At 41.5% G+C, this 11,714-nt stretch overlaps 2 protein-coding genes across 2 annotated transcripts; both read right to left on the bottom strand.

Annotated features, from left to right (window-relative positions):
- Positions 1 to 290: 290 nt before the first annotated feature.
- Positions 291 to 4,544, bottom strand: LOC148197207 (uncharacterized). The gene is made up of 3 exons (XM_088093627.1): positions 3,115 to 4,544; positions 1,208 to 1,551; positions 291 to 994 (listed from the first exon to the last, which is right to left on the bottom strand). The coding sequence occupies exons 1-3, from the start codon at positions 4,542 to 4,544 to the stop codon at positions 291 to 293; spliced, it is 2,478 nt and encodes an 825-aa protein (XP_087949753.1).
- Positions 4,545 to 9,338: 4,794 nt separating this feature from the next.
- On the bottom strand, positions 9,339 to 11,264 carry LOC148197206 (uncharacterized). Its single transcript, XM_088093625.1, has one exon. The coding sequence runs from the start codon at positions 11,262 to 11,264 to the stop codon at positions 9,339 to 9,341; it is 1,926 nt and encodes a 641-aa protein (XP_087949751.1).
- Positions 11,265 to 11,714: the final 450 nt, after the last annotated feature.

Here is an 11,714-nt window from a genome sequence, read left to right as displayed (position 1 = left end):
TTGCAGGGAAGGTTTAAGCAAGTAATGACTTTCGGAGGGAGAGTTGGCAGAAGCAAATCTCAGCAGAATTTCATTCATCCAAAAGTGTCTTTTACAAGGGAGCTACCATGAATTTATATCCATGGAACTGCAGGGAGGATGGAAGGAAGTGACCCATGTGCAAAATGTGGAAGAATTATGAAAAACGTGCTAAAAACGAAAGCAGTATGTGAGCTGGTGGTGTTGAGGAACGGAGGTGCTGCCGTGGTGTGCTTAGCAAAGAATGGTGGTGCAGCTAGCAACTTTGACCATCAATTTGACAGTTTTACCCCTTCTCTTGGTGTCTTCAAACTCCACTTAAATTGAAGGAAAAGAACGTGCCCTATTGTGTCCATATCTTCAAGCTCTTCTTGAATTCTTCTAGCCATACTTCTAGTAATGGGTCCATACCCTAAGTCATCATCTCCTTCCCCTTGAAGAGGATTTGTGCTCAAATCTACATCATCATCTGTATCAACTCCTGCAAAAGGACGAAGATCAGTAACATTAAAAGTAGAATGGACACCACACTCTGATGGAAGGTCTAACTGATAAGCATTATTGTTGACCTTCTTAAGGACTTTAAAAGGACCATCTCCTCGAGGACTTAATTTGGACTTCCTTTGAATAGGAAATCTTTCCTTTCGAAGGTGAAGCCAAACCAAGTCACCTTCATTGAAAATGACTTCCTTTTTACCCTTATTATGATACTTAGCATATTTCTCACTTTGTAGTTGTATTTGATTACTAATCCTCTCATGAAAAGTTTTAATGAAATTGGATTTAGATATTCCCTCTTGATGAACGAACTCATGTGAAGAAGGTAAGGGAATCAAATCCATAGGTATGAGAGGATTAAAACCGTATACAGCCTCAAAAGGAGATATTTTGGTAGTTCGATGAACTACCCTATTATAAGCAAACTCCACATGTGGAAGATACTCATCCCAAGATTTGTGGTTACCCTTGAGGACTACTATTAATAGAGTGGATAGAGATCTATTTACTACTTCAGTTTGACCATCTGTTTGAGGATGGCAAGTAGTAGAAAAAGACAGCTTAGTCCCTAATCGAGACCATAAGGTTCTCCAAAAGTGACTAAGAAATTTTGAATCTCTATCAGAAATGATGACCCTAGGTAGTCCATGAAGTCTAACCACATCTCGAAAGAATAACCTAGCCACATTACTTGCATCATCTATCTTGTGGCATGGTATAAAATGAGCCATTTTGCTAAAACGATCCACAACCACAAAAATAGAATCAAATCCCCTTGCTGTTTTGGGTAGTCCTAAGACAAAATCCATGCTAATATCTTCCCAAGGAGTTGAAGCAATGGGTAAGGGAGTGTAAAGACCATGAGGCATTGCTCTAGATTTGGATGTTAAACAAGTAATGCACTTGAAACAATGCCTTTGGACTTCTCTCCTCATGTGGGGCCAAAAGAATTTCTCTTTTAGCATGCTTAAGGTTTTATCAACCCCAAAATGCCCCATCAACCCTCCCTCATGCATTTCTTTGACAAGGAGTTTTCTTTGTGAGCCTTGGGGTATACAAATTTTGCCTTCTTTGAAAAGATACCCATCTCTCACATAGAATCCTCCTTGTAGTTTTTGCAAACATTCCTCATATAAGGTGGCAAAGTCACTATCTTGAGTATACAATTCTTTGATGTTATCAAACCCAAGAATTTGAGCTCCTAAAGTGGCTAGTAAGATATTTCTTCTTGACAAAGCATCTGCCACGATATTAGCCTTTCCTTTCTTGTATTTGATAACATAAGTGAACTGTTCAATGAATTCCAACCACCTAGCATGTCTCTTTTGCAACTTGTGTTGGCTCTTCAGATATTTTAGTGATTCATGATCACTATGAATAATAAACTCCTTGGAAACAAGATAATGTTCCCAAGTTTGAAGAGCCCTCACAAGAGCATAGAGCTCTTTATCATAGGTGGGGTAATTACAAGAAGCACCATGAAGTTTTTCACTAAAGTAAGCAATTGGGTGTCCTTCTTGTAATAACACAACACCTATTCCGTGTCCAGAAGCATCACATTCTAACTCAAAAGTTTTGGCAAAATTTGGAAGAGCTAGAATGGGAGCTTGAGTGAGCTTCTCTTTAAGTAGCTCAAAAGCCTTTTGTTGTTTGTCTCCCCAAATGAATGTAACATCCTTTTTCACCAACTCATTGAGAGGTGAAGCTAGACTAGAGAAGTTAGGCACAAATCTTCTGTAAAAGCTGGCCAATCCATGAAAACTCCTAACTTCACCTACATTCTTTGGAGTTGACCATTCTTGGATGGCCTTTATTTTCTCAGGATCAACATGGACCCCACTTTTATTGACTACAAAACCGAGAAAGATGACACTATCAACACAAAAGGTGCATTTGTCAAGATTTGCAAACAATTTATTGGTTCTAATAATTATTAGAACAACTCTCAAATGTTTTTCATGATTCTGCAAATCTTGACTATATACCAATATGTCATCAAAATAAACAACTACAAACTTCCCAATGCAATCCCTTAAAACATGATTCATAAGTTTCATGAATGTACTTGGGGCATTTGTAAGACCAAAAGGCATTACTAACCACTCATATAACCCAAACTTAGTCTTAAAAGCAGTTTTCCACTCATCACCTTCTTTGATTCGAATTTGGTGATATCCGCTCTTAAGATCTATTTTTGAGAAAATTTGAGCCCCATGTAATTCATCCAACATATCATCAAGTCTAGGGATGGGATGTCTATATTTTATTGTGATGTTGTTGATAGCCCTACAATCACAACACATGCGCCACTTCCCATCCTTTTTGGGCACCAATAACACCAGTACAGCACAGGGGCTTAGGCTCTTTTGAACCAAACCCTTATCTAGTAATTCTTGGACTTGTGACTCAATCTCTTTGGTTTCTTGGGGATTAGTCCTATAGGCAGGCCTATTAGGAAGAGTTGCCCCTGGAATAAAGTCAATTTGATGTTCTATTCCTCTTAATGGTGGAAGCCCATTTGGAATTTCTTTGGGAAATAGATCATCAAATTCCTTCAAGAGTTTTTGTATTGAAAGAGAAAGAGTAGTAGTCTGAGACTCACTAGATGTGCAAGTGAGTGTTCCTTGGCAAAGAAGAAGGTATGAAGGTTGCTCAACTTGAAGTGTGTTGTTTAAAGTCTTTTTATTTAAAAGTACTTCATGTTGAGTGACCTTGTGGGAAGGAACACTGGACTCTATCACCTCTTTTTCTCCACTCTTTTGTTTTGTAAATTTTTTCTTTTTCTGTTTCTTTTCCTGATCCCTAGCGGACTTCATTTGTGCTTGATCTTGTGCCACTTGAGTAGGTGTCAAAGGTTGAAGCACAAATTTCTTGTCTTGTTTGTGCACAGTTATGGTGTTGGTAAGACCATGGTGTATAGTGTTATGATCAAATTGCCATGGTCTTCCCAATAGCACATGGCAAGCTTCCATAGGAACTACATCACAAACAACTTCATCTTTGAAGTTCCCTATGGATAGAGCCACTTTAACTTGATTCTTGACTATAATGTCCCCATCTTCATTTAGCCAATGAAGTCTATAAGGTTTGGGATGGGGTATTACAGCAAGATTCAACTTTTCAACTAGTTTGGTTCTACAACAATTGTAGCAAGAACCACTATCAATAATGAGAGAACAATAGTTTTCTTGAATTTTACACCTTGTATGAAAGATGTTCTCTCTTTGTGATAGTTGTTCCAGACTTGGTTGACTGCTAAGCACCCTTCTCACCATGAGAAGTTGACAATCATCCGCAAACACTTCTTCTTCTTTTTCTGTTTCACTCTCACTATCACTGGTGGGGGATTCACTTTCACTGTCATAGATGTCCTTTCCCTTTAAAAGAATGGTTCTTTTAGTAGGACATTGAGCAGCTATATGACCCCTACCTAAACACTTGAAACACTTTATATCACTTGTGCGAGTGTGTGAAGAGGACTCTTTGTTTGGTTTTTCAACTATTTTGGCTATGGGTTTGAGGGGTTCTTTTGCTTTAGTAAATTTCTGCTCAAAGGGAGACTGAAATCTTTTGGCAGAAATTTTCTGCTGATTTTGTTGTTCTACCTTTATACACATTTGAACAAGTTCATTCAAATCTCTATAAGGTAGAAGTTCAACTTTATCCCTTATTTCCAAATTTAACCCACTCAAAAATCTAGCTAAAGTAGTTTCCTCTGCCTCTGTGATCCCTGCTCTCATCATGTATAGCTCCATTTGTTGTCTATAGCCTTCAACAGACATAGACTTTTGTTGCAACCTTTGGAGGTTATCCATGAGTTCCCTTTTATAGTAAGAGGGAATGTGCCTTTTCTTGAGAGCAGCTGTGAGTTCATTCCAATATTTAATGGGAGGAAGTTGTTGTCTCAGTCTCTCTTTGACTAGAGCAGTCCACCAATACATTGCATACCCTTGAAAACTAAGGGTAGCTAGAGAAACTTTCCTTTCCTCCGACATTTGTTGACAAGCAAATATTTGCTCTACTTTCATTTCCCAGTCAAGGTAAGCCTCAATGTTATCTTTCCCATGAAAATGAGGCAATACCACATTGACTTCCTTAGGAGGAGGAGGAAAATTTTCATAATCACGCCTATGCCTTCTTGATGAAGAAGGATAGTAATCTCCTACTCTTAAGTTTTCTTGCTCACTTTGGAATTCTCCGCTCATGCTTCTCTCCCTATATTGAACTTGTTCATCTCTTAGCATTTTCAACTCATTAGTAACCATGGCATTGTGCAATTCTCTTTGAATCTTTTCTTGCCCTATTTTCCTTTCAATCTCTTTGAGTTGATTGACAAGAGTTTGAAAACAAAATTGTTCTTTAGGCTCCTCATTAATTCTAGGGGAGTGTCTTCCAGACATTTTATGAACTTAAAAATTTTCTTGAAGTAAAGACTAAGAGAGTTCACTTGAGGACAATATTCCAGGTAAGAGAGGTGGACCTTGTAGGTCACTTAAGTACCAAGTCCTGCCTTGCCAAATATATCCTTAGTTACTTACTAGAAGTCTTTAAATCAAAATCACTTCTAAATTCACTAAATATATAGAGACACAAACAAACACAAAGAAAGAAAACCTTAGACTCTAAGGCCGGACTCTAAGACTTCCTAGGCGAAGCTTGCAAAAAATAAAAAGAAATTAAAGGTGAGGTCTGATGAACCAATATTTTCCTCACTTCACTTAGTTTAATGTGCTAGAATTAGTCGGGGAATTATGCTTAAACGTCCGGTATTTTCCTGTTTTTCCTAATTGTGCTTAATTTGATCGGAAATTCTTATTTTAACTAATTTGAATTATCTGAGCTTATTATTTTGCATTATTAATTACGGGAAAATTTTGGATAACTTTTTGGGACATTAGAAAGCTAAATGAGAAATGGAAATTGAGCCAATGCATCTTAGCCATTTTTATTTTCGCTGGCTGCCGCGTGAATGTTGTGCCAACTTGTGTGTCTTCGTTTGAGTTCAATTCTTATTCGTTTTCCATGCAATTTTTTTTCATAGTTTCGTCTGGATGTCTATTTTAACATATAGTTTTTACTTTGTTCAAATTCGTTCTGTGTTGTTCCCAGTATTTATTTTACTCTCATATGTCAGTCCAGTGATTACTGTTTGAGTGATTTCTAATCTGTTTGCATTGTTTGCTTGCTGTTTAGTAATTGTGGTGGCTGGAATTGATCATTGGACGATGCTAAGACCTCCCAACACTCTTAAGCAAGTCCTTCATTTCTTAAATTTTTGGAAGCAAAACTTGGAACCCACATACACATCACACAGCCAATTCATGCTAAAAGCACATTACCATTCATTTTTGCCGAGAAGTGGAGATTAACCGTGAAGCATGAAGGGACCAATTGGAAGTGCAGTAGGTTACACATGCATTTGAAGTCAAAGGAGGAAGTGGCCACGTAAATGACAAGCTGCACACGGCCCCAACACAGCCCCATGACAAATCATTTTGTCAAGCATATCAACCCATGCCACATAGGTCACGGCCCACATAATGGAAAAGAGGTGCAGATTTTAATTCTCGGTGCTTTCCACTCTACACATAAACTTTTGACTTTTCAATTGGAGAAGAGCTTGCTATAATTGCTACAAAATTAAAAGCACACTGCCTAGGGCCCATGAAGCAACATAGGAGCCGGTGGTGTCACGGTTTTGGGCCATTCAATTCTTCTAGAGAAGAGGCACTCACGGGCTGCATTTAAATTGGAGTGAGGTCCAGCGTTGGTGATAGGGCACGCACATCCAACAGCAACATAGACACATAGGATTGGATATTTTTTTTTAGACAAAGGAGGTGCATATGGACTTCACACTCCATGCGCTGCAACAGCTGATTTTGGGCTTGATAAAGAAGCGGTGTTGTCATGTGAGGGGCTGGAATGGAGAAGTGTTAGATTCCTTTATGCAAGGAACCAAACAGCAGCAAATAATACTCACACACTCAACAGTATAAGAAATATGTATATATATGTATTGATATTTCCTCTGTAATGATAAGAAAAGATGAATACAGGTATCTCACTCTCCCCCAAGGAAGCCTCCCTTCCTCCACTGGCCAAGAGGTCCAGTCTTAATTCCAAAATCCTCAATAATCTACCTCTCTCAAACTATTTGTTATTTATACTCTCTCACTCTTCTAACAAACTCACCCTCTCTCCTCTAACTGATTTCCCCTCTACCCGCCACTAACTCTCTCTTCTTTTATTCCTCCTCACATACACTTTTAATTGTCTAACATTACCCTCCTCCCCAAGATCAACCTTGTCCTCAAGGTTGAAATCAGGGAACTGCTGTCGAATGTATTGTTCCTCTTCCCAAGTAGCTCCATCCAACCCCCCTTCTTGCCATTGTATTAGAACTTGGGGAATTTCCTCTCCTTGTTGCGGCTGGTTCCTGCGCTCTAATACCTTTAGAGGTGTGTACATAGGGCTGTCAACCTGCAGTTCAGTGGGAAGATGCCCTTCCACCGAATGATCCCCTATAGCTAGCTTCAATTGGGAAACATGAAAAACAGGGTGGATTCTTGATGTTGTAGGTAACTGCAAGCGAAAAACAACTGGTCCTAATTGTTTCTCCACCAAAAATGGTCCATAATACCGTGCAGAAAGTTTTGGGTGTAAGCGTGTGGCCACAGAAGTTTGTCTATGAGGCCGGATTTTCAAGAATACCCAATCTCCCTCCTTGATCTTGGTGTCCATTCTCTTCCTGTTGGCATAGTGGGTCATCTGATCTTGAGCTCTGGCCAGATGATATTTAAGTTGTGTCAAAGCCTCATCTCTTGTTTGTAAGTCTTGTGCAACGGCTTCCACCACTGTTTCTCCAGGAATGAAACGTGTGAGAGTTGGAGGGGGTCTTCCATACACAGTTTCAAAAGGTGTGCATTTTGAAGCTCCTTGGCAAGTAGTATTGTACCAATATTCCGCCCAAGGCAAGACTGTACTCCAATTTTTTGGTTGTTCAGACTAAAACAACGCAAATAAGTTCCCAGCACCCTATTCAGCACCTCCGTTTGGCCATCTGACTCTGGATGATAAGCAGTACTCATGTTCAGCTGAGTTCCCTGCAGGCGGAAAATCTCCTGCCAAAAAACACTCATGAATGTTGAGTCGCGATCACTTACAATGGTCATGGGTATCCCGTGAAGCCGAATCACTTCCTTCACCAACAATGCAGCGATGGATCTGGCTGTATAAGGGTGTTTGACTGGGATGAAATGACCATATTTGGTAAGTCTGTCCACCACCACCAATATAGTATCAAACCCATGAGATTTGGGTAATTTTACAATAAAATCCATACTAATCTCCTCCCAAATGGCTTTGGGTATTGGTAAAGGCTGCAACAATCCTTGGGGAGAAGCTGCCAAGTATTTATGTTGTTGGCATACTAGACATGCAGCCACAAAATCTGTAACAGTTTTCTTCATTCCTATCCAATGCAAAGATTGGGCCACCCTTCTATAGGTTCTGTAAACCCCAAAATGCCCTCCCGTGACACTACTATGGAATTCAGCCAACAAGCGAGGGATCCAAACAGATTTTGCTGATAAGACAAGTCTCCCCTTGTAATGTAATCTTCCATGCTCCAACGTATAAGCTAGATGAGAGTTAGGGTCTACCCTTAAGTCCTCCAACACTTTCTGCAAACTCTCATCTTTTTCCACCTCCTCCATGATCTCTTGAAATTCAAGCCAATATGGTCGTGATATCATCCGTAGCATCTTATCTGTTTCCTCCTCCTCCATGCCTTTTCTGGATAACCCATCCGCCACATGATTGGAAGCACCTGTCCTATATTTGATTTCAAATTCGTACCCCAAAAGTTTAGCTAGCCAATTTTGTTGACTTTGAGTTGTAATGCGTTGTTCCAGTAAATAACGCAAACTCTTCTGGTCAGTAAAGACAACAAACTTCTGACCCAATAGATACGGCCTCCAATGTTGTATAGCAAGCACAAGTGCTATTAATTCCTTCTCATAAATGGACTTGGTTAAGGAAGAGTCAGATAACGCCTTACTAAAGAAGGCTATGGGTCTGTTTTGCTGGGACAAAACAGCTCCAACACCTGTACCCGAAGCATCACATTCTACAACAAAGGGTTGATCAAAATCAGGGAGAATCAACACTGGAGCTGTAGTCACTGCCTCTTTAAGCTTCTGCAGTGCCATGGCCCCCTCTTTAGACCATTTAAACATTCCTTTTTTCAACAATTCAGTAAGGGGTTTAGCCATTTTCCCATAATCTCTAATGAACCTGCGATAATACCCAGTTAACCCAAGGAACCCTCTTAACTCCTTGATGTTTCTGGGTTCTGGCCATTCCAAGACAGCTGCCACCTTCTCCCTGTCCATCTCCACCCCTGCTGCCGATATCTTGTGCCCCAAATATCTCACTTGTCTTCTCCCAAATTCACACTTTTTTTTGTTTGCAAAAAGTTCATGTCCAGCCAAGACTTTTAAGACTTGAGTGAGGTGTTGAGAATGCTCCTCCCAAGTCTTGCTATAGATAAGTATATCGTCAAAAAATACTAACACGAACCTCCTCAATAGCGGCCTTAAAACTGAATTCATCATGTCCTGGAATGTGGCTGGTGCATTTGTTAATCCAAAGGGCATCACAAGGAATTCATAATGCCCTTGATGTGTCCGAAAAGCAGTTTTTGGAATGTCTTCCCTCTTCATTCTTATTTGATGATACCCAGCCTTTAAATCAATTTTAGAAAAATATGACGCACCTTGAAGTTCATCCAGCAGCTCCTCAATGACTGGAATGGGATATTAATCAGCCACTGTTACTCTGTTCAATGCCCTATAATCCACACAAAACCTCCAACTTCCATCCTTCTTTTTCACCAATATTACAGGACTAGAGTAGGGACTGTTACTGGGCCTGATAATGCCCAAATTCAACATCTCTTCCACCTGACGCTCTATCTCATCCTTCATTCCATGAGGGTACCTGTATGGCCGCACATTGACGGGCTCACTACCCTCTTTTAAAGGGATTCTGTGATCCACTCTCCTCTTGGGTGGGAGGCCTTGGGGGTCTCGGAATACCCCTTCAAAAGCATTCAGAATTTGTTCCAGCTCTACCTCCTCCTCTTGCATTAAGCCACTCTCTTCCGTCTTCTCATCCACCAATTCTGTTTGGCTTAAGCTCCATACTAAAGACAGCATTTCAATCCCTTTTTCTTTTATAAGAGCTTCAGGAGTCACTACCCTACGTCTCAATGATGGATCCCCCTTTACCTCCACTTCTCTTCCTCCATGCGCCACCTTCATGATGAGCTGTCCCCAATCTACTTTGATTTCTCCTAGGGAGGATAACCAGGTCATTCCCAATATTATGTCCACACCGCCTAATTCAAAGAGATATAACTTATCTCTAACTTCTAAGTTTTCTAATAACACCGAGACTCCTGTGCAATACCCGCTGGTTTCTTTCCTTTGTCCATCCCCTAAACATACTTTATAAGGGCGTGTGTCGGTGCACTCCAGACCCAGTTCTTCCACCAATCGGGTGGATATAAAACTATGGGTAGCTCCACTGTCAATAAGCACCAGAACTTTCTTCCCCTGCACCCAACCTTGCAGCTTCATCGTGTTCGATTGCGAGAGGCCACCCGCGGACAATCCCGACAACTCCATAGTCTTCTGTTCTACTTCGACACTTGCCTCCGCTTCTTCATCTTCATCCTCCTCTGCCAAGATCATCACCCGCATGCTCCGTTCAGCGCAACGATGACCTGGACTGTAAGGTCCGCCGCAGTGGAAACAACGTCCTTCTTCTCGTCGTTTCATGTATTCTTGATAAGGCAGGGTCCGAATGCCTCGTCCCGCGGTTCCTCCTCCACTGTTACCAGCCTTCGAAGCCACAGTATTCGCACTAACGTCCTTCTTCATTCCTTGCCCTCCGCCGCCATTCACCGATCCCTCTGACGGTCCGCGAAAAGTTTCTGTCCTCGCCACCGTCCCTGAACTCGCGGAATATCTTCCCCACGTCGCTCCACCTCTTCCTCCCACTCCACTACTTCCTCGCGACGTCCATCCCACTTGTTCGATGTCCCTAGCTCTCTCCATTGCCGTCAACAAATCGCGTGGGTCATGCGGTCTCACAGCATTTCGTAATCCCTCCTGCAAACCCGCGAAAAAATATCCCAGCAATTGGTCTTCGGTTACTTCGGTCGCCTGCGCCACGAGTACCTCGAACTCCTGGATATACTCATCGACGCCCCCTCTCTGTCGCATCGCGGCCAACTTCTCAAAGACGGTTCCCCTAATTAATCCGCCGAACCTCCTCGTCAACGCCTCCGTGAACGCCTTCCATGTTGGATGTCGGGTTTTCTTCCGCCAGAAGCGGAACCAGTAGTTAGCGCTTCCGTCCATGCAGATATACACTAACTTCATCTTCTCTTTCTCCGTCACTCCTTGTATGTCAAAAAATTTCTCAGCCTTCGCTATCCATCCCGTTGGATCAGTACCTTCAAAAGTTGGAAGCTCAACTCGCTTCATCCAACTGCGTTGTACGTCGTTCCGGTCCTCCTCCGATTCTTCATCAGAGCTCTCTGTCGACCTTCGTTCTCGATCACCCTGGACGGAATTTCGACTCCCCTCAGAACTCCTATCACGGGTTCCAGAATGTCTTCCGAGGGCTCGTCGAAACTCGAGAGTCATCGCTCGCATTTCTGCCTTCAACTCCTCCATCGTCGACTCCACAGCCACCATTCGCCCCTCCATTCTTCTCTGATCACGCGCACTCCTCTTCCCTCCGAAATGATCCGGCAGGTCGGACCAAATCTGTTAGATTCCTTTATGCAAGGAACCAAACAGCAGCAAATAATACTCACACACTCAACAGTATAAGAAATATGTATATATATGTATTGATATTTCCTCTGTAATGATAAGAAAAGATGAATACAGGTATCTCACTCTCCCCCAAGGAAGCCTCCCTTCCTCCACTGGCCAAGAGGTCCAGTCTTAATTCCAAAATCCTCAATAATCTACCTCTCTCAAACTATTTGTTATTTATACTCTCTCACTCTTCTAACAAACTCACCCTCTCTCCTCTAACTGATTTCCCCTCTACCCGTCACTAACTCTCTCTTCTTTTATTCCTCCTCACATACACTTTTAATTGTCTAACAAGAAGCA

Source organism: Vigna umbellata, chromosome 6 (assembly GCF_029865625.1).
Source record: "Vigna umbellata cultivar VRB3 chromosome 6, Vumbellata_1.0, whole genome shotgun sequence".
Taxonomy (NCBI): Eukaryota; Viridiplantae; Streptophyta; class Magnoliopsida; order Fabales; family Fabaceae; genus Vigna; species Vigna umbellata.
This window is presented reverse-complemented; position numbering and strand designations above follow the sequence as displayed.

Coding starts and splice junctions, on each gene's coding strand:
- LOC148197207 (XM_088093627.1), bottom strand. CDS start 4,544: ATGAAAGTAGAGCAAATATTTGCTTGTCAACAAATGTCGGAGGAAAGG. Junction 1,552..3,114: donor CTCACTTGCACATCTAGTGA/GTCTCAGACTAC, acceptor AGGCTCACAAAG/AAAACTCCTTGTCAAAGAAA. Junction 995..1,207: donor CCACAAGATAGATGATGCAA/GTAATGTGGCTA, acceptor CTCTATTAATAG/TAGTCCTCAAGGGTAACCAC.
- LOC148197206 (XM_088093625.1), bottom strand. CDS start 11,264: ATGGAGGAGTTGAAGGCAGAAATGCGAGCGATGACTCTCGAGTTTCGA.